Source organism: Onychostruthus taczanowskii, unplaced genomic scaffold, assembly GCF_017590055.1.
Source record: "Onychostruthus taczanowskii isolate IOZ18803 unplaced genomic scaffold, ASM1759005v1 scaffold40, whole genome shotgun sequence".
NCBI classification, from domain to species: Eukaryota; Metazoa; Chordata; class Aves; order Passeriformes; family Passeridae; genus Onychostruthus; species Onychostruthus taczanowskii.
In genome coordinates, this window is record NW_024501460.1 from 2,521,382 (window position 1) to 2,549,301 (window position 27,920).

Consider the following 27,920-nt stretch of genomic DNA (forward strand, 5'->3'; position numbering starts at 1 on the left):
ATCCCTTTCCTCAGCATCTTGCTGGAAATCATCACATATTGCTTACCATAAACCGAGTATGGTTGTTAATGACTAGGTAAATCACATAATGAATGAAGAGTTAGCACAGGCTGTGGTCAGCAATGTGCATGTCCCTGATGCTACAGCTTCAGCAATCTCATCAAGGTCAAGGCAGCTACCTGAGTGGTTAAAACAAAGCCTTTGTGTCTCAGCTGAAGTGGGACATTACAGACACAGCCCCTGATCTGCAGACATACATGCCTGGGGCCTCATCCAGTGCCCAGCCCAGCCAAGTCTTTTCACTGACACAGGAAGGCATTGGACCAACTTCTAGGATCACAATAATTTTATCTACTTTCTATTTTATTTTTTGGGGGTTGTTATTACCTCTCTGTTGGTCTTCTGTTCCATTAAGTTGTTTTTGTGCTTCTTCAATTTTGTCTGCAAGAAAGAGAGGTCACTATTAAAATACATATATAAAAAAGGCAAGATTGTAGTAAGTCATTTACTGAAATCAGTCTTGAAATATCTGTTTATATTTAGGAGTGATATCATTCATGTGTAACTATGTGGTACATTATGAGTAATACAACCATATAAAATTTTATCATGTTTTACCAGAGAGGCTATTGACATATTAAATCACACGGAACCACCAAAAGAAAAGCACTGGCATTGGATCTGCAGCTAACAGCTAATCCCACTGTAGCTTCCTACCATCTGTAATAATGTGCACAGTCAAGGGACTCTTTGGAATAGGTATTATGGTGCATTACAGAGTGTTTTAATACATTTTTGAAAAATGCTGTTAGAGCAAGTCAATGTTGCGTTAAACATAGTGAGAAGAACAGCAAACAGGATTTGCTAAGTGAACCAATGGAGCCAATCGTCTCACATGGGAGCCCAGGGGGTGAGTGGCAGCCCCCACCTTATTTCTTTGTGAAACGACCAGAAATTCCCACATGCACAGAGGAGGAGCAAAAGAAGGCCCTGAGTCTTTACTCCCAGTCTGTCTTTGCATTCACCTGCTGCCCCTCAGACACACTGGTGATGGAAGAAGTGTTGTGCTTCACCTGCTGCTGCACAGAAGGAATGGGGGGGGTCTTTGTTCTGTGTGTGTGTATGTTCACATGCGCAGAGCAAGAAGCAAGAAAAAGTGCAACTGGAGTGAATAAAAATTCGAGACTGATTTTCTTTTGATAGCAAACAGTCCTCTGAGTAGCTTCAGGATACAAGGTTGTGCTGGTAAGAAGCAGCAGCACTGGGAGAGGCTGAGCTCTCTCTTTTGGTGTTCCAGCACCAAACTACGGCCTGACTGACCAAGATTTGAGCTGGGAACATGGCTTTCAGATGTAAACGGTCATTTTCTAAAATACCTGTGAAAACCCTTTCTCCTTGCATTTTTTTTTCTTCTTTTCCCCTGGTGGCGTCAGTTTTTATTGAACTAAATTGAAAGAACAGAATATAACTGGATTCATCGTAAATCTCTCAGACTCTATTGGTGCAACTCAAGAAATGCCAGACTTCATGGCTGCCATACACAGGAGGAGGACAACAGCTCTGCAAAGCCCTCGCCTCTTTCTTTGCAAGCATGGAGGCTTTACTCAGTCTGACTTTTGCTCAACCTTGCTATACAACACAAGGTTTCAAAAACTGGTTCTTTCTTCAACATAATTCTTAAAAAGTGGGTTTAAATGACTTTTCTATTATTTATCAGCTGAATCACTCAAGCATGTTGGAGCCATTTATTCACAGTTGAAGTCTGATATGGTTTCTCAATTCTTTCCTCTACAGAACCAAATAATTATAACTGAATCAAACCCTTCTTGTAGCTTTTAAGACTGAATTTTGTTGACCTCACTCTGGTTCTGCATTTCTGTTTTTCAGAACAAGCACCAGGTTTCCTTTCTCATTAAAGCTCAGTAATTTCTGTGTTGTACATTGTCCCAGACAATGAACCAGAACATCTCACAAGGGTGCTAACTGAGCAGACTCCCAAAGCTTCTCATGAGAAAGAAAGAAAGAAAGAAACCATGGGAATTTGAAAAGCCAAACTTTTTCCTTCTTCCCCTGGAGTTAGTGAGACACACATACATATTTAACGGAAAGTTTTATCACATTTTCTTTTACACTGACTTACTGGCTACTGAAGACCAACACAACTCAAAAAGAGCACAATCCTTCACAATCTCTTTACCAAGCTAGTTATGTAGGATTACTTTAAACACAGAAGACTCAATATTTAATGCTTTCCTGGATTAAATACTACAGCTGAAATACTAAATGCATTCATACAGTTTTTTTGTATAGAAAGGGATGTAAATAACAATTTCCAACAAAAAACGGAGGAAATGTAAACAAAGCGTCGTTTATATACATGTGCCACTAATACGCTCAGAGCAAAACCTATCTAGCAATCTTACACAGTTTTTCCACAGACTGTTGCTTTATAGAAAGGTGATGGAATAAGCAATTTACAAAGTTGCAGGACAGCCAATAAAATACATGAACACACAGGGGAAAAAAAAAATCAACAGATCACCCATGCAAACGGAGCTGTAGGTTTTAGCAAAAGGCAACACAAAATCAAATCTATAGTTTGGCTCTCAAACTCACTTTCCTTATGTTAGATATATATATAATGCACAATATATGGTGTTTCTGTTCTCAGAGTAAATGTTTTGTCAACACAACTTACATCTAAGTACATAGACAACTGCAGTTTTATTACTAAAATTATTATCTGCATATTTCACATAAATGCTACAAGAAATATATGCATTTAAATTCACAATCATCCTACTTTTTAGAGAAAAATTACTTAAGTATTTCGGAATCACGCTACATGAGATTGCCAGAAAGATTAAAGGCTTTGATCTCCTTAACTGAATACTCTGTCTCTCTTATTGGAAAAAAAAATAGTTCCTATCAGTAATTCCCAACCATTCCTCTGTCAGACTGTAATCCCAAACAAAGAACCACAGATAACAGAAATAATAGCTAGGTAAACAGGTGACTGGTACACAGCCAGAAAGTTTCCTACACTTCCTGCCTCTCCTGACACATTTCCCCAAGGAGTTATTTCTGCTGTGTGTATTTCTTCATACCTATGGCAGTATCTCTGTGCAGAACAGTTTTGAACATTCAGAACACTAAAAAATCTTGGTGTCGGTGCTGGAAACCTAAAGCAGTGATCTGGACTGTATATGAGGCATGGGTATTAACATCAGTTTGGGGCTAAATCTTGTTAGGGCTTACATCCTCCTGATGGCCAGCATCACACGCTACCTGCTCTGGCTATTGCACCAAGGCACGTCCAAACCATCGTACAAAATCTGCGGCAGCTGCTTCCCACCCTGCTGCATTTTACAGCTACAGACCCTACACAGGCAATTGCCTGACAGACCGCTGTGTTTCGGGCTGGAGGGAAGAATGGGGTTATCCCTAAGGGCCGTGGAGCAGGTGGCAAGAGCAGGCTTAGAGCCAAGTACCCCACCACACCAAAAGGCAGCCTCCCCAGATCTTCTGCCAACTCGCACGTCCGCCAGCAATAACTTGCTAACAAGTTTATATTATCCAGTCATCTCCTTCTCTTGTATGCCATTAAATTAGCTGTATGTCAAACATCTTAAGGAAAATTATTTCAGACAACATACCGTGTTCTGTCATAATTATATTATAGGTGCTCTAATGGTACCTACCTTTGAAAATGCTTTATAAGCAAAAACATACCACACAAAAAAAATGATCTGTAAAGCCCCGGAGGAACTGAAAACCAAGAAGTCCTCTATTTAATTGCAAATAATAGTATCCAATCCAATAATTATTTGGCCTAATATTATTTCTGAATTAAACCTAGGATACTGTGTAACCTGAACATTTTACAAAGGAAACATTTCCTTATCAATGAAATATGATCTATTTCTACTAGGATAAGAGAAAACCATTTAACTAATGGGAATTTCTAATACATGGTAGGTATAGCACTCTCTTCATTTCTCCTAAGTGCCAGAATAGTAGATATCTTGACTACTTTATTGTAAGACCTATCCCAATGGCCCCAACCTTCAGCAGACAGTCTCCTGGAGCAGCACGCATCTAGAAGCAAATGACAGTGACAGACACACTCTCATTGAAGATGGGACACTCCACATCAAGCACTTATTAGAGGGCAAAATGTGGTGGTGCAGTGAAAGGGGAAATCATCATATGCATCACTGTAGAGAATGGAGATTCTGTGTGACAACACTGCAACGAGCCACAGAGCCAGCTCTTGGCCATCCCAGGCAGGTGCATGCCACAAAAATGCAAATCACAAGTAGCATCATGTAATATTTTTATTTATACATTACACATATAAATTATATATACACACACACCTGCATATGAGTAAAAGAAAATGAACCAACGTGCACAATGGTTGTGCACGTTGGTTCATTTTCTTACTCCAGCATGAAAACTTTTCATGTTATTCTCCACCACAGCTCTCCCAGCAGGTATCTGCTGTGTGGAAATATCATCAAATTCCTTGAGGTTTTAAATATGTAATATAACTGTGCTTTTTAGGAATGCAAGGAAGGAGACTGGCGTGCAATAAAATATGCTTCTTGTTTTACACACCTCCCGCTGTGATAGATCATTACAAGGATACCAACAGTCTGAATTAGATATGGTGACACTGTGGTGGGGTTTTAAATGAAAAATAAACCAGATTTTTCAACAGCTTTACAGTCTCTATTTTTGGTCTTCACTGAGAGATATAACCTCACAGATTTTAATTAATTCATAAATAAAATGTAATTTACAAGGGTTTTTTTTTTTTCCAAGAGATTATCCCACTAATGTATAAAACCTTGAATATGTCTAGTATTCTATGTATCAGATATGCATTATGTATCAGATATGCAAATGATCAAATTTTCTGAGAGATTTTAAAGGCCTTACTTATATGGTGAGTTAAGGAAAATAAAGGTTTATTAATTTCAGCAGGGAAAGCAGGAATACTGAAAAGTGTGAGGTTGGCAAAGTATAAAACCAGTAACTTATGACAGCAATTTAAGCTGGAGCACGTTATATTTTCTAGTAGAGTCTTTGTGGGTTTGGGTTGTTTCATCTCTTTTTTTTTTCCGCTGACAAATGTCCCCATAGCAGCATAATGAGATGACTATGTCCTGTTGAACAAGTCACCCCGCCCCATACAATGACAGCACACAGAGGAATTAAGTCACTGAGGAAGACCTACTTTTAAGCCTCCAGGAAAGCTTACAAGGGAGTGGTTGGTGTAAGTTCATTAGGCTTTTGCAAAGCACCCAAACAGGAGGATTTTTTATTGCACATATTTGCATATGTCTGTATCACTGTAAATAGGGGGATTTTTTGGCTTCTTATTTAAAAGGTACAATTGCTGCTCTGAAACAATAAGTGTTTCGTTGTGTTTGGTTTTTTAATCACAAATACTCTGTTTATGGGTAAGTGGAAAATTACCAGATTTAGACCATTTTCGATGCTGAGAACATCAAAACTTTTAAAAACACAAGCTTATATCTTGCCTGAAAGGCTAGAGTTATATCTTCAAGTATTTAACCAAAACAACAGGAAGGAAAATATCAGCATATTTTTTCCCTTCAGTTAAAGACAAGAACAATTCTCAGGCCTTAGGCCTGAGTCATCCTAAAAATACCTCCTGCAAAACAGCTTCAGATGGCAGCAGATTTTCTTCTTGCTTTCTCATAAATCGCACTTTCTCTTACCTTGCTGCATCAGAAGACATTTGAAAAGTAATTTAGAAAATCACTTTGCATTGGTTTTAAGATGGACACAAAGAAAGATGTCACTTCAATTATTTTTTTCTTGCACTGATCATCTAGATCAGGGGCAGAAAAGAAAATCAAAGTAACAAAATATGCTTCAGCTGAAGTACATTAATGCAATTAGTCTGTATGCACTGGGCAGTATTACTGAAAACAACTGTCAATGTTTTTATCTGGGGGGGAGAAGGGTGTGCACAGCTTAAGAAAAACACTGATGAAGGTACAAAATGCTGCATTTTCCACCACTACTTCAATTCAGACAGCAAGTGAAAAGAAGCTGAGTCCCTGCATGAAAATCTCCATCTTCAGACTATTGAAACCCGCCAGGCTCATGTGCAAGTAACAAAGTGCTTCACATTTTGTTGGATGAGAAGTGTGCCTGAAAGCATTTATTATTAAATAAATTAAAAAAAAAAAACAAATTAAAAAAAAAATACCCTGAGCACCAGACAGGTGATGCAGAATGGCACATCTTACGGTACACAAACCATAGAATGGTTTGGGTTGAAAAGAGCCCTTAGAGATCATTTAATTCCAGCCCCCCCAGCCACAGGCAAAGACACTTTCCACTAAAACACTCAAAGCCCCAGCCAGCCTTGAACATCTCCAGGGCTCAGATTTGACACGGAGGACCTGAGCCCAGCCCCACATCCCATCTGAGCCATTTCACACCTCCCCCAGAGGGAAGACCCTCTGCTGCTCGAAGCAGCAGTGTCCATGCAGTGCAGGCAGGGCAGGAAGGGCAGCCACATGAAGCCGATGATCGCCGCGAAGATGATGCAAGCTTGGAGCATTTCCCAGATGGCAGGTTCCCTTGGCACGGGAGGCAGTGTTTAATCCCAAGGCACCCTGCCTGCAGCTGTGGGTACCCACCTGGGACTGGGGAGCATGCAGAAGCGCCCACGCTCCACTGCAAGGGGGCTGTGATGCTTGTCTTTCCCTTTTGCTAGGAGGAGGAAAGGCACTTTACAACCTGCTAAAACAAGAACCCCGTAGTCCTAATGTGTTTTGGTTAACTGAGATGAATCCCAAGACTTCCTTTAACCAGCTCATTAAGGAAAAAAAAAAGAAAAAAAACCCTAACCCAAAACCCCAGAGTCTTGTCTGTACAAGGAGCCCATTAGGTTAATTGGGAGGCGGTGCAGCCGGTGGGATGCTGCCTCTTGGGGAGCACGGATGCTCGGCAGGCCCCTGCATGTCCCCACACTGCAGGAGAGCCTCCAAACCTGAAACCCAACCAGCCAAGCCAGGGTCCCGACTGCACCGTGGGCATGGCAGCTCTGTCCCTCTGTGCTGAAGGAGGGGACCCTGCACCCAGGGGCGCAAGGGCTGGCAGACACAGGCACCTGAGGACGCCTTTGATGGCCCCAAGTTTCCACCACAGCCCTCCTGCCACAAAGTGAACACCTTCAAAACTGGCGGAGAGCAGCAAGAAGGCACTGCACAAAACCCACTGGACGAGGCACTCTTCTCAATCAGATTTAAATCTACTTTTAATTAGAAACCACTCTTCTGTCCCCATACACTTCCTTTTTCCAGTTTAATGAGGAACACTCAAGATTAAAAGGAAGAGATCGGATGAGGAAAGACAGTCTTTTCATCTTTATAATTTCATACTGTGGGAACTTGACACTTTCTGGCATACAGTTTGTTTTGTGGTTTCTCCTTCCCAGTCGGGGCTTAGAGAATCACAGCACCACAGCTTAGTGAGCTGCCAAATGCCGAACCTGGTAACTGATAGCATGGATGTCCCCAGCCTATCAAAAATGCAAGGTAAAACAGATTAAATGTCAAGTTTGTCCAGTACCACTGGATCTGAAGATTGTTTGTACAGCTGTAAGAGAGAGGGTAAAAAAGACCTCTTAAAAATTATGTAAATTCAAAACTCTTAACAATTAGTAGGGTGATGCAGCAGCAGTCATCCTATTAAGAGCTATAAACTACCTTTTTAAACATCTAAAATGAGACTTTAAACAATTTAAAATGTTCCACTAGTCCTTATAACCTTGACTAATGACCTGCTTGATCAGTTTTTCAGAAAAATTTGATGCACTTTCAGTTTAATGTCAACTTTGAATGCTCATCATACTCCCTGCCATATATACTTATTTGCATTTAAAAATTAAGAACTCATGACAGATACTTTATATAACCCTGCTGAAAACAGACAATTATAATCTTCATTTTATTATTCTTCATTTTAAGAAAAAAAGAGGCTTGTATATTTGAAAATACAATCTATAATCTCCAGTGTAAATTTGTATCAGCAAAGATCTGCTGTACTGTATATACAATAAAACAGTCAATGCAAAGGCTGTATATAAATTAAATATATAAAGGTTTTATCCTTGCCATCACATATATTACTTTTCATTACATATATGGTAAGGGCTCCTGATGAGGTTGGCAAGGTGTATGTGCATCAATTATATAAGCACTTTACATATGAACCCAAACTCTGTCCCTGTGTCATTTATTTGTTATTGGGGAGCTTTCAATCTTGTGTTTGTTTGTTTGTTTCCATGATTTGAATTTTTATTGTGAGGCATCTAACTCATTAAAAACTGAGCACAGGAGGGGGTGGGGAGGAAGAGAATTTTTGGATGACTGTTGCCTTACAGAAGGATATAGCAAACAGCGAGGCACCTGTGGGGAGAGGCACAGTAGCTGCCAAGCATAAAATTTCAGAGGTGTAGGTGAAGTATCTTCAGAAATACCTCCTGCCTGGCACCTTCTCAGCCTGTGTAAGCCAACACGCAAGGGCGGCACTTGCCAGGGCTAGTTCCTTTTCCACCTGCCCCACAAAGCCAGGTGATCCTGCATCCTGTGTGTGCTTCTGAGAGCACCCAGCTGAGTCGCCAGAGATAATTCCTTTACACATTGTCTCCCTCCGGTACCGAATTACAAACACAAGCGCTGATTGCATTCCATTTGCATAGCTCCTAATTAGCCATCTAGCACAATAATTACCCCATCGCTATGCTGATCCTAGGGCATTGTTCTATCCCACTGCCAAATTTCAGCTGCCTACCTAGGACAGGGTGATTATTATCACTAAAATCTGCATAATAATTACTTAACAGCCTCTAGGGTATTCACTGTTCACAAATTTTGGCTTTCTGGGTGCTTTTTCTATACCTAACCCAATATCAGTGTTAGAAGATAAAATATTAAAGCCATGAGTTGCTCTAGTTCACCACTTTGTCCAAGCTGCAGCTAGGAGCATCTTTATATCTTCTGCACTGAGACAGGTTCCCTCCCTTGGCAGGTTTACTGGCCTATGATCTGTTGTCCCCAAACTGGAAAAAGGTGTGGTTTGCAATCATACATATATATTTTATTTTTTTTAAGTCTCACACAGAAATTAAATAAGTGCCAGTGAAATAACTGAAATCATTAAAAAATGCAACGAACCAAACTGACAGCTTTTCTACTCACTGGAAACATAAAAATATGTGGAGCCCAAAAGATTTCGTTAAATTCTGTATTTTCTCAAATGCAGATCCTAAACCAAAGCAACAAATAGTGGAGCCAGCCACTCCCCAGCCAAACAGGGGAAAAAGTTTCCATGCATCTATCTGATACTCCAAAAGCACTTGTTCTCAGCTGCATGGCTGGTGAAGGAGGGCTTGCTCAACACAAAAAGGCACAAAACTGGTTCAACAGGTAGAACAACACCAAGAGTTGGCATTTCATCACCTGAGACAACAGTGTAGAGGCTTTCTGCAAGTTCTCTGAGGGGTCAAACTTTTCTGTAATTTCTTTTTCTATTTCAGGACTTCCTCAAACACTACAGAGTTTACAAGGCAGACATCAGGTAAGTAGATTCATTCAGCACAAGGAACATACAGCACCAACAACCCTGTTTAAACAGAGATTAATTTTCTTAAGATTAGTATATATCCTTAAAAATTATCTCTTTACTGAGATTCTAAAGTGTCTATAGAAATGGTTTAAAATATGAGATTTCGATACTGAAGTTCTTACAATTACCTGGTATTAAGATGGACAATAAATAGTACTGCTGGCTAAGGAAAAATGAAGTTTTTGATGACTAACATGAAACCAAGACAAATTGAAAGCCCACAAGACAAGCCAGAAGTCCAGCCCAACATCTTGCCTCCAATAGAAGTTGACAGCATAAGTTGATGGAAAAGCAGAAGAGTAAGTTGCATATTCTGAATCTAAGCAGCTCTGAAGCTGTTCTTGAACTTCATGGGTCCCACAGATTATTCCTACATTAATTTCTCCAAGTATTATTTGAATCCATGGGAGCTTTTCGTACTGAATCTGTGTAAGCTTTCACATCTTTCTTCAAACGGCCTCATCTACTTGAGTAATTTCTTACACAAAAACTGTTCAACAGACTTATGACCTCTGGCAGCTTTTGCAGTGCTATTTTATCCTCTTTGGAGGTGGAAGTGAAGAAGGAAAAGACAATTAGAAGGAAGACATCAGAATCGATCCCACTGTTAAGAGAGAGGAAGGCACACCACAGAGGCTACCATGACAGATATGTTTTTCTGTACTACTGCCATAAATATTCCTAATGCTTTATTTGCTTTTTGACAGCTAGCAAGTATACAGCTGACTTTGCCACACAAATACATGACCCCCAGCTCTCATGCCCAAGTGTTAACAAGCAACTCAATTTGAATGAAAAGTTTAAATAATTTTCCTGTGGACATCACTTCACATTTATCTGCCCTGAATTTCATTTGTCATTTTTGCAATTTGGTTGCACAGCAACCTAATATCATTTTGAAATCCTTTGCAATTTCATTTGCATCTTCATCTTCACCTCCCTTGATAACTTCCATCAAATCAGAAACACTGTCACTTCACTATTCCTGCTCTTCTCCCGGATCACTCAAGCGAATGGGAATTGACAGTGGCACATTTCTATTAACTGTAAAACAGCAGGCAATGTTTGTCTGCTAAGGAGCAGGTATTGACTGCAAAATGTGTAAATATTAGCCTCTCAGTAAATTTACTCACAAGGGATTTTTCTGCTGGGGTATGTTGGGGGAGTTCACTTGGTACTGTGTCTTCTTTAAAACTGCCTTTATTTCCAACCTGCTTTTAAAATCCAGCCTGCCCAAACACTGTCATCCCTTCACCATATACAGCCCAAAGTACAAAGCACCTCTGGGTTGCTAGGTCCAGCTATCCTGCCCACTCCTTCCTCACCAGCTCCTGCCTGTGCTGGAGCATCTTCATGTAATACCACAACAACTGGACTGACTCTGACACACAGCTTGAGCCTTTTCTGCACTGAAGGGCAGCTGCCTTTTTATGCTATGCGGTAAATCCCCTTCCAACAGGGCTCCAAAATCACACCTTCGAATTCAAAATCACTCTTTTAGCATGACTGAACATTAAATGCAAAGTAAAAGTTTTTCATTAACTTGACTAAGGTATCTCATTTTTTGCTTACTTGTTTCTCCAAGAACTTAGTAAGTCTTAACGTCAGTCTAACATATGAACTGTCATAATAGCATCAGTGAGTCTTAGTGCTCACTGAAAAAACCAAAAAACCTAAAAATCCACAATTCACTTGCTATACTAGACCTTGCTCTACAGACCTTGTAAGCTTATTTTTCCATAGTAATTTTCTACTTTTGCCCTGAATTTTATATGCAAAATAAAATGTTACTAGCTACGCCTTTAAAGTGAAAAAACATCAGAAACAGAAAAATTATAAAATGTAAAACACCTTTGAAAAGATAGTCAATACAAGCTGATGTAGAACTAGGTGTACCTGAAACACAAAACTTTAGCAAAGGCACAAAGATATGATATTTTTCATGTTAACAATGTGCTGCAGCCACGAACAGGGGCTTAGTTACTTTAAGAGGCTTACAAACCAAACAACCCTAGGCAGTTCATGTTCTTTTCTCTGGGAAAATCATAAATTGGTGGTAATAAATACACATATTAAGCCAATACCTCACTTCAGTGACTGATTTTACTGTTTTCCTCTATCTGCTCCCATCCTCCTTCAAGACCTGAGTCAAAAACTAGGTCTAGAATATCCCAGCGAGCACTTGGGTCTTTCCCAACCCATGTGCTATTCCTGACAAAGATGGCAGGAGTGAGGATAAACCATCTCTCCAGAAACTGACCATGCCCTACCTGGGTTTAGGGAGACCCTAAGCAGAACAAGTTAGCTGTGCGGTGATTACCCTACATCATCCAAATTTTCCCCAGACACACCCAAAGGAATGACTTGGGGACAGAGGGGACCAATCAGCAGGCTTTCAGTGGGGAAATCAGGCATGCTGCGGAGATATTCGGTACTGAAAGGACAGTTCACATCATTAGGAAGGGATAATTTCTGGTCACAGCCACACACCAGCCAGCTGAAGCTGTGCTCAGCTTTAAGCACCAGCCTGGTTACCCTACAAACCACACGAGCCATTTTCAAGCTCCCCTCTGTTTCTCTTCTCCAAGAAGATTTCTGCTTGGAGCTGGATTGTGCTGGTCCCAAAGTACTTGTTAAAACCTGTCTCCAGCACAGCCAGCTCTGTCTCTCCTCCTCCATGCCTGCTCCAGCTGGTCCTGGGAGCCAAGGGGAGAGACTGGCCCCAGAGCCACGACTGCTGCAGCCTCCCTGCTCCTGGTCCCACCCACAGGCACCCTGCCCACCCTGGCTCACCATATGGACAGCAGCGTCCTTGTCCCTGACCACTGCAAGAAGCCAAAGTTGCTCAGATCATACAAATCCAGTAAAAGGGAACAGAGACAACTGAATTTATACAGAAAGGAAAGATAACAGTGAAATCTTTAATCAATCTTCCAAAGCAGAGTCCCAACCAAAATTGTTTTTCTTTCTCTCTTTTCAAGGAGGAGTGGGAGTTTTTAAAATAGTTGCCCTAGCTGGTAATTAGCATCAAATATGAAGAAAAAACCCTGAAATGCCATTTGTCTCCCTTTCCAAGAAAGATAAGGCATTCTCTCAAGGAAATAAAAGAAAGGAGGCTGAAGTATCTGGCATTCCTTTTTTGATTATCTCCAAGATACCCTTGGATAAGAAATCAGCTCTTGAAAAAAATATCCTGGAATACTGACACTGTAAATTTAACTCATTGACTTTTATGTAAAAAACGCTAGTTATTACAAGTAGCTGAGAAGATTTTGTTCAGTAAATAAGTAACAGAAAACAGATATGGCAGTGCAGATAGTTAAGTGTATTATTAATATACTATGAAAGATGTTTTGAAAGATGAAGAAAAAATTTTATAGATCAATTCACATTCACCTCATACCACAAGAAGTACAGTTCCTATTGCTATGGAACAGCAAGCTACTATGAATTATTAAAAACCCCAACAAGTAAAATCTACACCAACTAAAAACCCAGCCCTCTTCCTCTCTTCTTCTAGGCTTAGCAGTGAGATTTTCTTTCTGTACTTGCAAGCTTAGGAAGATAATTAATGAGCTACTTCTTAAACACCTACGAAATGATGGCACTCTGCAATGTGAACATCCCCCAAGTGTTTTTTCTCTGTTTTATTTAGAACTCACGCACAATTTTGTGCTGTCTGATTGAAGATGAGGGGGCGGTGAGGAACGTGGGGGAGAAAGCCACAGCAAGCTGCTGCACACACCATCCTGTTCCTGCATTTGGAAGTGAACAATTCAACCTGGAGGGAGCTTACTTCAACAACCATGTGCCAAGTGAACATCCAAGGATTTCAAGTCCTCAAAGAAATTTTATTTTGGCCTTTAATGTAAAGATTTTACATTAGTCAACCCTGTGCCACAAGAGAGTAGAAAGAATTATATGCAACTTTATTAACTAATTTACAGTAAGATTTTTTTTGTTTTGTTGGAACAATGACTTCTGGAAAATTTGGTGGGTGGGAGAAGAGATTATCAGATGTGACACTTGACTAAAACAATGAAAACAAAAACCCAGTAGAACATTCTGAAACTGCTTTTTGGTTTTGTTTTTATTAAGTTTGCTCGGACATTTTCTCAGTAGTACTAAATGTAATGACTCAAAAAACAGCCCCAAATTTCCTGAAGTACTCAGATTTTAAATGGCATGTGCTCCCTACCCCATGTATAATTTAATCTGTTTATTTCAGTTTTAAATGTTGTACTATTTACAGAAGTATTTTCCTCTTTTTTTTTTTTTTCCCCAACATCTCGGCTAAAATAAATTCCTGCTTGAAGTTTCCATGCTTCCTGGCAGAGAAAGGCTAACTGAGACAAAAATTGTGCATGGTTAATAGGAAGAAAAGTAACATTGGAAACTTCACTTGCACAAGGAAGGGAAGGAGAACAGAGAATAAGGCCAACTGAATGACCTCTCTTGCTCTCTGATTTCCTTTCTCTGAGGAGGTTCACAGTGACCAGTAAAGCACTGAGTCTCCCAGGCCTGAGCACCTGGAGTTGTGTTGAGGGAAAAGGCTTGGCCATCTTCTCACTAAAGCTTACATCTTGAATATTTCAACCAAGCTGAGAAATCACAGTGATGGCCTGCCAAGGAACAAATGTTGCTTCCCTAAGACTTACTCTTCTCTACTTATAATCTTCTCCAAATTCACTTTGTTCGTTGTTACAAATCATCATACAGAACTGCTGGAATGACTGGATTTTGTAGCCCAGAAGAAACAGGAGAAAGGCTGGTCTCTGTGCTCACTCAGGTTTCCTATCCTGCCAACCCTTCCTCAGCCAAGAATCACATCAGCAAGACCAAGTTCCTCCCACCTACTGCCACCAGATTCACCTGGTGCTGATATTGAGGGATCTGAGTTGTGGGCATCCACCACATGCACAGATCTGTTATTGCCCATGTGAACTACAGTAGGTCAAAGGCTTCTGATGGCTCTGACTTGAAGGAGACCTAATTTTCTTCTCTTTCTTTATGGTTCTCAAAAATAGAAATAGTTTGCTCCCTGTGGAAACTTGTGAGAGAAGGAAAGGACATAGGAGAACAAAGGCTTAAAAGATAGCACAGGGAAAAAAATAAGAAAAATATTATTAAGTACAATACAAGGCATATAAAAAGTGGCTACACTATAGAAATTATGCACTGAAATGGTTTGCTTCTTTTGTTTCCTTTTTTTCTGAGAAAATGATAGAGTAGTTCATTCAAGAGGAATCTACTTAGGAGAAATCACAGCAAGTAAAAAAATACTAAACACATGATTCCCCATTTCTTTTCCCTTTTTAACAAAACACTGGACAGTACTTTATCAGTGACTAAATTTAATTAAAATAAATACTCTTACAGCAGATGACCTGACACTTTCATATCTTTGGCACTCTTTCTGTACAGCTTCTTATTTTCTGTAGCTACAATTCATAAATACAAACTGAATAATCTTGGGTTAATCCTGAGACAAGACTAACTAATTTGTTATAGATTGTCAAGTATTTGGCTTTTGGTTTCATGCTGTAGAATAAATTTTAAGCACAGAATACTTTCAGAGAAAGAAATAAAAGAATAAATCAGCCAACCATATCCAAAAGTCAACAACACACCTCACACCCTTTCCGTTCATATCAAGTTTATGGTTTAGGTGTTTAAATACTTCAGTTTTCACTTAACCATTTTACTAATTACTTCCAACCATATTAAACTGAGAACAGTTTTATTTTTAAAAACTTCCAGAAATTATGCTTTATTCAAACTGAACACTCAACCACTCTTCATTAAAAACTCAAGCCAGGATTCAGTAACAGAATCCAACCTTAATTAGCAATTATCAACTACATAAAATTTTCACAATTCTAGTAGATGATCTTTAAGATTTTGGTGGCTCTAACTTCATTACCTCACATGCTACAGTAAACAGAAGATTTGGAAATTATCACTCCAAATTTAGCACAAAAGCAGGGGCAAACCCAGTGGCATTTGTTAAATACCCCTTGAAAAATTAGGATTTAAACATGGAAAACCAGATAGTTTTTAAATTATTACCAGGATATAGCTCTGAGCATGCAAATAGTTTAATTTCCTGGCTTAATTCCCAGCTGAACCACAGGCTGTCAGATGGTACCTTGCGAGTCACCTCCTTACAGGACAGCTGGAGGAATGCAACCCAACCAGCACATTAGCAGCCTAAATTTTGGACTATGGGAAAGTGTTTGTATCTGGAATGCTGTGTTACAACAAGAATGCTAAGGTAAAAAGCCACAGTCAAAGCACTGAAATACATAAAGAAAGAAACAGGTCAAATCCCTGTACTTTTTTAAACTACTCATAACGTTCAATTTATGACCTTTTGGTCTGTGGCGCTGAAGAACTGACCTGCAGGTCTTGATGACTCTCAGAAAATAACCACATAGCACATAAAGTTCATTCCTGGGCACTTTGTCAGTTTATTTTCTTAATTCTTTGTAGGAAGGGTCAGTTTTCGTAAATAAAATATTAGGCTGCTTCAGGAAAAATACAGAGAATACAACTATATCAGAAATAAAAAAAGTTCAAAGAGCAATACAAATACTTACAAGCCTGCAGATGATTCCCAGTGAGAAAAGTCTGAAAGTTTACAGCAGTTTAATTTACAGAGAGATGAGGAATATTTGAAATAAGGGTATATTAAACAATAAATGATACAGGGAAGGTCAAACTGACCATTAGTGGAATAGAAGACCAAACTGAAGCTTTGTAACTCTTACTTCTTACGTCAAGTTGTAGGTCTTATGAGTTGAACTTCTCGCCAATTTTGTGTCACCAATTCATCTCAGCTCCCGTTTTCTCCCTGCTTTCAGGCCAATATTTAAAATGCATGTGTTTGGGATTTAGCTTTCCCACTGCAAATGAATTTATTGATCAATTCTGTTTGAGAAACACTTTAAAACACTATGAGATATGAGCTCCTGGGCTTTTGTCCTGGAATACTGAAGCTGTGTACTGGGGAATCTCAGCTCTTTCTTTACTAAGAAGAAGACACCCTAGGTGAGGGCAAACAGATAACACTCTCAATGAAGATCAAATGTAACTTTCAGAACACCACCCAGCTACTAACTGCACTGCTTAAAGATTAAAAAAATCCACAAAATAAAATACCATGGTCTACAGCTGGTTCTTGCAAAATTGCCCACTGAACTTCCTTGTGTTATTCTCCCTCAGAAACACTTTACAGGAGCCACTTTGAGATAGGATCCTGACGAATCACTCTGAATTTGTTTTAAAAAACTGAGGAAAGAGTTAAAAATAATTCTGGTTGCTTTAGAAACTGACATCCTTTGTTTTACTTGAGATGAAATACCATTACATGCATGCAATACCCTTTAAACTTGCCACTGTTCCAACAATAACTAAAGCTATTCTAAGAAACTACCACCCAAAAGGAGATCACCACAGAACTACAATAAGTTTGCTGCTGCAGAACTGGATTATACTTGCAACATTACCAAAAATGCCCAGCCAAGCCTAGCTGGGAGTGACCTCAGTGTAACCACCAAAACAAGAGAGTGACTGCTGCTCACCAACTCCATCACAACCACAGTGATCAAACAGCAAGAGAAGCATTTCTAATTTCAACAGTAGCTTGCAGCTAAAGGTATTTTCAGCAAACTTTGGGTACTCAACCCAAATAACTAAGACGACATTTTTACACAAGAAAATTAAAATACTGCTAAAATTTAATGATTAAGGTAAACCCATGTGCTTGTACCATGCATTCTTATGGTTGCATCTCACCCACATTGCAAACTTGTAGACTGATGAATTCACATTCTCTTGTTTGCTGATACAAACACTTCAGCTGTAGTCAGAAGCACACCTGATCACCGACACTTCAATATTTCTTTTAAACAATACAGACTTTTAAAGTTGTGTAAGCTGTTTCAAGCTGGCATCACTTTATTTCAAGCCATATCAATTGATATAATTCAAGCATGGAAAGGAATTTTTGTTTTGCAATATTTTAGCTTTCACAAACCCATTTCCAGGCCCATCCATGCTGAGTTATCTCCCACGCTCTCCCCTCCACCTGACAGCCACCCATGGCCCACAAGAACACAAACCTCCTGTTTTGACATCTGTCCTTCCCCAAATGAACCTCAAAGGACCACTCTGAATCAACCCAGCGAAAATGTTTAAAACAATGTTTTGAAACATACTGATGTTCCAGTAATAGCTATGCTTATACAGTTTATGATGCTGCATGTGACAATATATATGACATGACTTCTAAGTCTTGATCTGTCTTAACATTTTAGAGATTGTTCTGACTAAAATTAAAAACATTGATAGGCAAAACGAAGCTCAATATTTTGCAAACTAAGCTGCCACGTCTCCCTCTACATATGCCTATGAATGTACACATTTTTAAGAATGCATAATTAGCTGCAAGAAAATAGTTCTCAGAAACCAGAAAGCTAAAGTATTTATATCAAAAACTGAATCTTTCTCACTCTATCTGCACAAATAAACCCACTGAAGCTGCCAGCTTTGTCAAAGTGAGCAAGATTAGGTTCTAAACATAAATCAATTTAAGCAGTCAGAAACCTACAAGAAGTACTAAAATTGCTTTCAAATTCCTTGCAGATTTTTACAAAATAAAAGTCACTGACATGTCTCTGGAAACAAAGTTTCAAGTCTCTGGAAACAAAGTATTTTCTATGCCAGCATTTCCATTAGGGACATTTAAAAACTGATTACAATGCTGGTATTTCTAGATAGCATTGCAAGGGTGGTTTATGGATGGGGAGTGGGGAGGTAGTGGTGGCAAAAGGGGATACTGATCTTACAACTGCAATACTTAAAATCCCAAGTATCCATCCACACAGTCAGATTTGCGTTGTTCTGACTTGGTTTAATATTTTTGGGGTTGGGTTTGGGGTTTTTTTTGTTGGTTTTTTTTTGGTTTTTTTTTTGTTTTTTGGTTTTTTTTTGTTGTTGTTGTTGTTGTTGTTGTTTTTATTTGGGGTCTTTTCCTGGTTGCTCTTTTTTACTTCCAAATTTTGCTATGTATTTATAGCCATAGAAGTCAGTAAAGTGACTTGATTTGTGAGAGGCACTACAATCAGACACATCAAAGATAAAAATAAAACTCATTATCTTTAAGGTTGCTCTCAAAAGTCAGCTATCACACTGGCATCACAAGAAATTAATTCATCAGTATATTTTTGACAAGCACAGTTTTTTCCTCTGAAAGGTCATTTTTCTAAATTAAGCTAAGTATTAAATATCTTTGCTGCTCTGTCACACATCTCAAACTTAACTCCTGAAATGTTTTCACAGTAAAATCCAATTACATTTGAAATAAACATATGAAATAAAGTTTCACATGCATTTAAATTTGACATTTGTACCGTAAGCAATGTAAGCAAACACTAAGGCCTGTTTGTACATTTTATAAACTACATTAATGGAAAATGTGCTTACTTGGTAAATACAGTATAGCCCAGTTCTGCCCAGAAAGCCTCCTTGTTTTAGAACTACCCTAAACACACACTGTTAAGCATGAGAGGCAGATCTGGAAATCACTGCTGTTCATATCACAGTCTGCTAGTGATGGATTAGGACCATATTAACTGAGCATTTGCCAGAATCATAAAATAGTTTGGGTTGGAAGGGACCTTCAGAGGTCATCTAATGCAATCCCCTGCAAGGAGCAGGGACATCTTAACGAGATCAGATTGCTCAGAGCCCCATCCAACCTGGTCTTGACTGTTTCCAGAGATGGGGCATCAAACGCCTCTCTGGGTAGCCTGTTCCAATATCTCACTACCCTCACAGTAGAGAATTTCTTCTTTATATCTAATCTAAATCCACTATCTTTTGGTTTAAAGTCATTACCCCTTGTTCTATCACTCATGCTGTTGCATAAAGTCCCTCCCCATCTGTGTGGGCTTTCCTTACTGAACTAGGGAACCCAGACTGATACCCTGCACCCTGTGCCCTGCTGCATGCCACCTCTACACCCTCCCATATTTCTCCCCTCTCTCATCAAACTGCACTGAAATGGAATCCACCAGAGCTGCTGCCCAGGACTTTGCTTCTGCCTCCTATCCTGCCTCCAGAAGGTGCTTTGCTGGGCTCTTTCAACCAGCAGGGATGAAGCAGGGATGAACTATGGAAAATACCCACCTCTCCCCTTCCGCGTTAGGAAAGGAAACCTACCCGCAACACCGACAAGAAAAAGCAGCTCCGCAGGATAAAAAACGGGAATCCTCTGGTGCCAAGCGCACATGCCAAAGACAACTTCACTTTGTGAATAAATACAGCAAAAAGAACAAAGGTTCTCCTCCCCTTTTGCACCTACTGGAGGTTCCTCTGCGATGAGTGGATTTTCTGCAGCGCCTGCCTTCTTGGCAGGCGAGGGTTACAGGAGTGTCTTCACTTATGTAAGTGCGTTTCTTGAGTACACAATTACCCAACACACCCAAGGCACTCCAAGGCTTTTTTTTTAAAAAAAAAAAAAAAAAAGAAAAATCAGTTCCTTTCCAGCTGGAACATTTTTGCTTTTTTCAAACCTAGGTCTGTAAGCAAATCCATAGAAACGCTCTGAATACGGTGCACAGAGACCCTCACTATCCCAGCAAAAGAGACATTAATTTCTTGGCAGCATAACTCTCTCCCTCTGTACTGAAACGTAGGCTGAGCTCCAGACTTGCAAGAGACCTCGACATTCACAAGAACCTCCTCCATTTTCACCTGTGCACCTATTTTCCTCCTACAGAAGGTCATCAAGTATCTGCTGAACATTCCTTCCTAAGCCACAGAAGACACCTACGCCAGCAAGCCCCACCACCAGGAACAAACACCCCTTCTGCCATCTCACAGCATTAAATACTTGACTCTGTTCTTCCTAAATTAAACTTCAACTCATTTAGAAAGAGTAGGATATGAACAAACAAGGGAGTATTTGCCCAGGAAAAGGCAATGGGGCCTTCTGTGGGGAGATACCTGCAATTGTTCAGCTGCAATAACATGTAGAAAAATCTAACTCTGCATTTGAAAGGCCATCAGTGAAATCAAATACAGACCTGTCAGGCAGCACTGCACAGACCACAAAAGCCTTATTACCAGGATCTGTACCTACCACAGTTTCCTTAAAATACCTTCTGCCTCCTGAACAAGTCTTCAGCTAAAGGCCATTCAAAAACCATGGAAAGCTTCCCTTTGGGCACAGATTCAGGAAAAGACACAGCAGGAACATTCTGTGTAGGTACCAGTCACATCCATCATAACTAGGTCTGTGCCAGGAAGAGTGCAACAGAAATTTCTGATCACATGGTGGTAGAAATAGGCCTTTTTTACTGACAACCTGAATAGCTGAAAGCATGAAGGAATCCAAATCATTCCAGTGCTACTGTAAGATTTTAATCACACACATGGGTTTTTAATCACACAGGTCTGAAGGAGACATGGGGAAATCACTGGTGTTCATATCACAGTCTGCTAGTGCACGATTAGGACCATATTTACGGAGCAGTGTGCCAAGCACATATAAAAGGGGGAAAAATACTTAGCCCCTTTCTCCCAAGAAGTTTAACTTATCCACACTCTTAAAAAATACTGTTTCTATTTCACGAGCATTGCAGATTGCCAAAACCTGTATCTCTGCTCAACCCTATACATCCTGACAAAATCACTGTCTGTTTGGGTGATGTCCATTCTCTCCCCAGATACTATTTTTGATCATTTTATCTAAAGCAAAATGGTGGAACTCCAAAACTATACTGGGCTTGGAGGTACTGTAGAATTGGTTTGCTTCATTGCTATGTTATACCTGATGACAGCTCAGAGGTCTGGAACAACACATTAGGAGAAAGGAAGATGTGAAACATACTCAACCTGCAGCCTGCTCCTTGCCATGCTCCCACAGTGACCCGCGGCTTTGGGAGAGTACATCAGTAAGGCAAGCTCCCCAGGTGGCTCTCAGGGCTGGTGGTGATGCCTGGGCAGCTGCACATCACCACCAGAACTGCTGCACAGATGGAAGCAGAAATGAGCATTCCCAGATCTGACCACCACCTCGGCTACAGGAGGGTCAGAAACTTTCTGCCAGACCCCCAATATACTGATGGAGCCATGAATGCATCAAGTTGAAAGGATGTTGACAATTATCTGTCCTTGTCATTATCTGAAGTAGAAGAAAAAGGTTAAGTTGTCTGAGAGAAATTAAATGTTTTAATAGAGACGAGGACAAATATGAAGTTGTCAGGATGCAAAAAGGCAACCTCCATAAAACTGCTCATGTTTTAATCTATGCAACCAATAAAGACACAGTAAAAATAACCATGCTACACTCTGCTTGAGTGCTGTTGACATAAGACCTATGGGAGAGAAAATAAAAAGTAAATAACCAATCAGTCTGCTGTTTCACTGCTGATTGCTGAAGATACACAGCAGGAAATGATACCTTCTGTCTCATACAAATCAACAAGACTTAGAGCAAACCAAAATTTTATTTGTAATATTTCATTTCTAGCTCAGATTTGAGATGGTTGGCTATGTTAATTTACAAATTTTTGCTTCATATCACATATAATTAATATTTAAGAAGTAAAATTTTAAAACAAACAATGCAACAGTAAAGCTTCCTCAAGGCATAATGCCAAGAAAAACCTGAAGGCTGCCCTAAACCACACTAGCAAACACATTTTGGGAATACCTTGTACAGGCCAACAAGAAACTCTGTGCTGTATTATCAAAGGAGCTTTAAGTATTAAACTGCAAATCCTGCGTAACAAGAAGTAGATCAAACATATCAATCCATACGCTCTCATCTGAAATTCCCCCTATAAAAACTAGGTTTTAAGAAAAGAGGTTGACAATAAACGCCAACTGGAGACTAAAATGCATTATATGGCACATTATCCTCACATTTATCCCCAAAACAAGTAATGTATATCCATAAAATCAGAGCAAAATAAATTGAAACACATCATTGTTGGGAAATACACTGTTAAGGCACACAGAAACCTCCTAAATCCAGAGTCAATACTGGGACTCTTACTAAGATATCCCAGCATTTTGAAATCCTAAATTCAATTTTCTTTAATGATGTACTTGCCATTTCTCCTGTTCTAATATCACCAAAGGACATATCGTTTGGCTATAGTATATGGTGGCTAACATCTATCTTTCCCTAAAACTTTAAACACCCATGGAGATGATAAAATTATGCTGCCAGACAGAATCTGACAAAACAAATACCTGACACAAAAATTCACTACCAAAATCTAAGGTATTTGTGGAAAGGATGAGCTTCAGCGTTTTACACTTGCTGAGTGTTTTCTGGAATTAACAGTTTCATCTTTCCTAAAAAAAAAAACACAACAAAAAACCCCAAAAAACATCTGTCCAAAGCTTTCTTTCAAGTCTTTTAATAATTTAAATTAGAAGCCATTCAGACTTTGAAAAGTCAAATTCAGTAAAAAGTCTGTAAAATTTATAATAATGAATCCCTCATTTAATGCAGAAAATTTCAGAAAAACTGAAAAACTATAGAAATATGAAAAGTTTTGAGTTTTCAAACATTTTAGTTTTTGTTGGTTGTCTCCCACTAAATACAAGTTATAAAGGAAAACAAGGTCACTCTTCTAAAAATAATGTCAACGCTGTCCTATGAATCTAATTTCAATGAGCTTTATTTGTAGATGTTTGAGAACAGTACAAATCTACTCTGAAGGTCATCTGACAATGAATGGCATGGCACACACTCACTAGGAGTGGATTTAACATCTATTGCTTATTCCAATCTGTGAGCAAATTTACTACTGTTCAGGGAACTCCTTCTGAAAATACATCTGTTTTAAGCAATTTCAATAGGGATATGTTTTGCTTTTTGCAGTAACAACATTGTAGCCATTGTAAAGCTACATTTATGGGTGTCAAAATGCAGGCCTTTTTCTTTGCCATACATCCACCCGTCCCTTGCAGGCACACACAGGTGACTATCTCACACAGAATGAATTAGAATTAAATGAAGCTGAAACGCCTCCCCCAACCCCACACTCCAGTCTCAGGTGAGCATTTGACTCTTCACCAAAATGCAGAGAGTGCTCAGGCTGACTATAAAGTTCCCAAGGATTTTAAGAGAAGCAGAAATTGGTCTTTCAATTTTATTAGGAAACCAAAACTTCCTGGCACAACCCCACAACATCCACCTATCTGTGGGAACTCCCTTGTTATTACTTCCATTCCCCTGTGGCAAGAGACTGCAAACCAGCCAAATCTCACAAAGGTTCACTTCTCCATCGCACCTGTGGAATCCCCAGGATGTAGATGAAAGTCAGGACTGACTGCCTTGGAAAACGTCCAGGCATGGAGCAATAAAAACAGCAGGCAGCAAGTCACCTACCAGAAACTCAAAATTCCCTCTTTTGAGGCAAAAGGGAAAAGGGAAGAGGACTCTTGTTTCTGACCACATAGCTCAGTGATGGGAAGGCAGCAGAGAATGTGTGGGATGATGGTAGAGAGGTGAGGGAATTTCTTAGTGAGAGGAAGTCTGGTCTCTGGGTTTAGGAACTTGTCATGGGAAATGTGAGTTTGGTACCAATGTCCAACACAACCTTCCTGTGTACTTTATAGTTTTAGTCCATAAAACAAGATTTCCACGCTCCCAGAATTTATTGGAAAGGTAATTTTATTCCTAAGGAACAGAGTGGCTGCACACATGAAGACTTACAGAAATATTTGGATACTTTATTGCCAACTACTTACATAGAGATACTCTAGAGTTAACCCCTTGCCTGCCCTCCTGAGCCTATCATCTCATTTTCCAATGATACACAAAAATTTAAAGGCAGCTTTTTTTCGCTATTTTATAGAATCATGGAATGTTCTGGGTTGGAAGGGACCTTAAAGATCATTTAGTTCCCAAGCCCCTGCAATAGGCAGCGACACCTTCCACTGGAGCAGGTTGCTCAAGGCCTCATCCAACCTGGCCTTGAACACTTTGAGCGATGGGGCAACCACAGCTTCTCCAGGCAATCTGTGCCAGTGTCTCATGAGGTATTATTATTATTATTGCATCCAAGAGTGGCCACAAACTCCTCCTGTCCTTACACATTCTGACAGGTAATACTAACTAGTGAGACCAGAGGCTTCCAAAACAGCTAATGAATCAAAGTGCTAAACCACAGCTCTCTTAACCAGCCTGGTTTTCAGCAGGGGGCTTGCTGAAAATCAGACCTTATCAGATTTTCTCAGACTGGGCCCACACAAAGCTACTGCTAAAACCCTTCTGCAAAAACACAACTATTTTGTATGTGTCTCCTAAATACAGTGTAAACCAATTATTGTACAGACAAAGCAAAACTGGGGTATTTAGAAAGTACCCTCTTCTTCCAACTTGCAGTAATTAATTTCAAAATCAACAGTCTTCATAATACAGTTGAGAATTTTCAAAAGGCCTTTGTGATGGGTTTTAACTAATTCATTTTCCCATAGAAACTGGTAATCTCCTGCCAATCCAAACAGCATTCAGTTAACTCAACTCTCAGGTGTTCCCAATAATCACACTCATAACTCCTAGGTGAGGTAACAACCCATTTCAACCTGTTAGAAAATGATCTTTAAAGATAAAACTTATTATTAAGTCATAAAGCCCTGATATTTATCTTGCAATGATGTTAAAGACATACAATAAGGCACAGATGTTCAACCAGAATGAATACTGTTCATATCATATACTTTATAATATATAAAACCCAAACAAGTAAAGACCGAAACAGTACGGTAAACCTGTAGAGGGTCTCAAATGGACACTTAGACCACACCAAAAGAAATCCATGTGGTTCTTTAAAGACAGCTCTGCCTCCCACCTGACAAATCCCCTCTGGCTGAGCTATCTTCATTAAGATTCAAAAGCCTTATCCCTGCTTCTCACTCTCACTGTACTACCCACCTCCTGGATGAAAGACAACTTGTGAATGTTTAGGATCACTTTTGGTAAAATATACTAGAAAAATGTGCACCATCAGATTTAATATCACAAAAAAACTTGCAAATATGGGAAGATTTATGCTTGGTGTTCTTCTGAAATCTCCCACTAAATAAATTCCATGGTTGAGCTCTAGGCACCTCCTAAATGTCTTTTCACAACATAAGCAGGCCTGGATGAAGCAACAGTAACAGCTGATCCTCCAGTATGTGCTGTGTCCTGTCATCTATCATCTCCAAGACCATCAGCACTGCTGGGGTTGTAATCAAATTACGGTCCATAACAGACAAAGGAGCAAAAATTCTTCTTAATTTAAAATGCCATTAATTCCATTAAAACTATATTGACTGTAGTAAGGGTCTGCCATTTTTACACAGTGCAAAAACATGTAATTCCCTGTGACAAGCATACATATACCAAAATAAAGATACAGAGATAGACTAGTTCCATGTCAGGGAAGCGAAAATATCTGAAAGACTTACCTACACAACATCAATTAACACAAGTTCAGGGAATTTCAGAAAGGCTTCAGAAGTGAAACAGATGGCATGTTTCCCTTCCTTCAAGGAGGAATTACTTACTGAAACTCTACACTGCCAAAGGTAGCAGTGCAAGTAGCAGCAATTAATGCTCTCAGCTGCATTTTCCCAGCCTATCCAAAATAATTTTATGCCCAGGCTTCATCCATCTTAATTTGTTTATAATTTTGCCAAGGTAACTGCGATTAACTTATCAAATTTCAGGCTGCACTACTTTGGGGTCAGGGGAGATGGAAGGAAAAGAAAGGCTAATGCCAAGTCATGTGTTTCCCTCAGACACCTAAATAAATAACTTGCTGGTGATGCAGAACAACACTGCATTTAAAATAAAGAGTCAAATCCTATAGCTGAAAGAACCAAAATAAAGTTACTTTATCTCTCAGAAAATAGCAGTCAGTATGAGCAGTCACATGCAAAAAACAGCTGAATTACGCATAAGACCCCTTCATGTACTCTTTTACTTCTAGAAATGCAGCAGAAGCAGTATTTCCAGTTCCTGGAAAGTCAGGGTATAAGCTAGTCTGGGGGCAACCGAAGATGTCTAAATGCAAGCAAAGTTCTCGTATCCAAACACTTTCAGTTCTCTGAGCAAACAAAAACTGCTCATGCCCAGAGAGCACAGAGCCAATTTTGCAGGCTACTTCAACAGGTACCAGGCCTGATTTGCTAAATAAACACTCCAGCAACAAAACTATCTAGCAAATTCCCCATGGGAAGTTTCAAAACCAGAAGGCACCAGAAATGCCTGCAGGCGTACCTTCCACTCTCCAGGCACCCCTGTTTCCCAGGGAGCTCAGAAACTGATTCTCAGCTCCCTCCTGCACCACCTGGAGTGAGCTGAACTGCTGCATAACCCTGCTGCAATAAACCCCATCGTCTGGCTCTCCGTGCTGCCCATGTTCCCACAGTTCAGTACAGCTCTAAGATTTGTGTTTTTGTGATGCCAGCTCTGACTTCTGCTTTTTTAAGAACATCAGCATGCATGCACACAGGTAGCAGCAAGGCTTTGCTAAGTAAAGCAATGATGCTCTACTCAAATGTCTTCATACAACCAATGCTCAGGTTCTGGAAAACTGGTTTGGTTGAGATTTTGTTGGTTTCAAAGTATAACTGGGAGGTAGAGGCCTTGTTAGGAGTTGTAAAACTCATTGGTAAAGCTACACTACAGCTCTGCCTATTTATACAGCAGTGTCCTCACTTCAAGGGTTCAGAGTTCTTGTAGTCCATTTCTGTTTTTTTCACAGAAATAATACCTGCAAAAGTGAAATGCCTTTTCCTCCATAATGGCCTTGAAGTTAATAACTATTTTAGAGCAATTCCAGTACAGTCGGAAGCTGTTATTGGCTGTTTATGTAACAGTGAATTAACCCCCACTGACACCTTTCAGGAATTCAGAAGCACAGCGCACAAAATGTACTTTGCGAGAGCTTGTTAATATATGGTAAGTGCAAAAGCCGTCTCAATTCAGAAGACTGGCTTTCAAAGCAAACATGTTTAACCTGCAGTTTCAGTCATGGAAGAAATTACTCAATTAATTGCAGGCAACAAAAACAACAGGGTTATAACTAATGTACAGTATATGCTCTGTGGGTGTAATGCAAGCTCATTTCCCAGTAGTATTCTCTCTTACATTTCTTACCCCACTGCTGGAAAACTGTTTAAGAATGTTAAATTCACTTAAGACTTTTTCCCACACACATCTGTTTTCT

At 39.6% G+C, this 27,920-nt stretch overlaps 1 protein-coding gene across 6 annotated transcripts in view; it reads right to left on the minus strand.

Annotated features, from left to right (window-relative positions):
- The window catches only part of HIVEP1 (HIVEP zinc finger 1), a 121,301-nt gene that overhangs the window by 51,252 nt on the left and 42,129 nt on the right, over positions 1-27,920 (minus strand). For all 6 annotated transcript variants that reach the window (XM_041413125.1, XM_041413119.1, XM_041413120.1 and 3 more), the window contains exon 3: positions 388-441. In XM_041413125.1, coding sequence (XP_041269059.1) covers positions 388-441 — 54 coding nt within the window. The remainder of the gene's footprint in view (positions 1-387; positions 442-27,920) is intronic.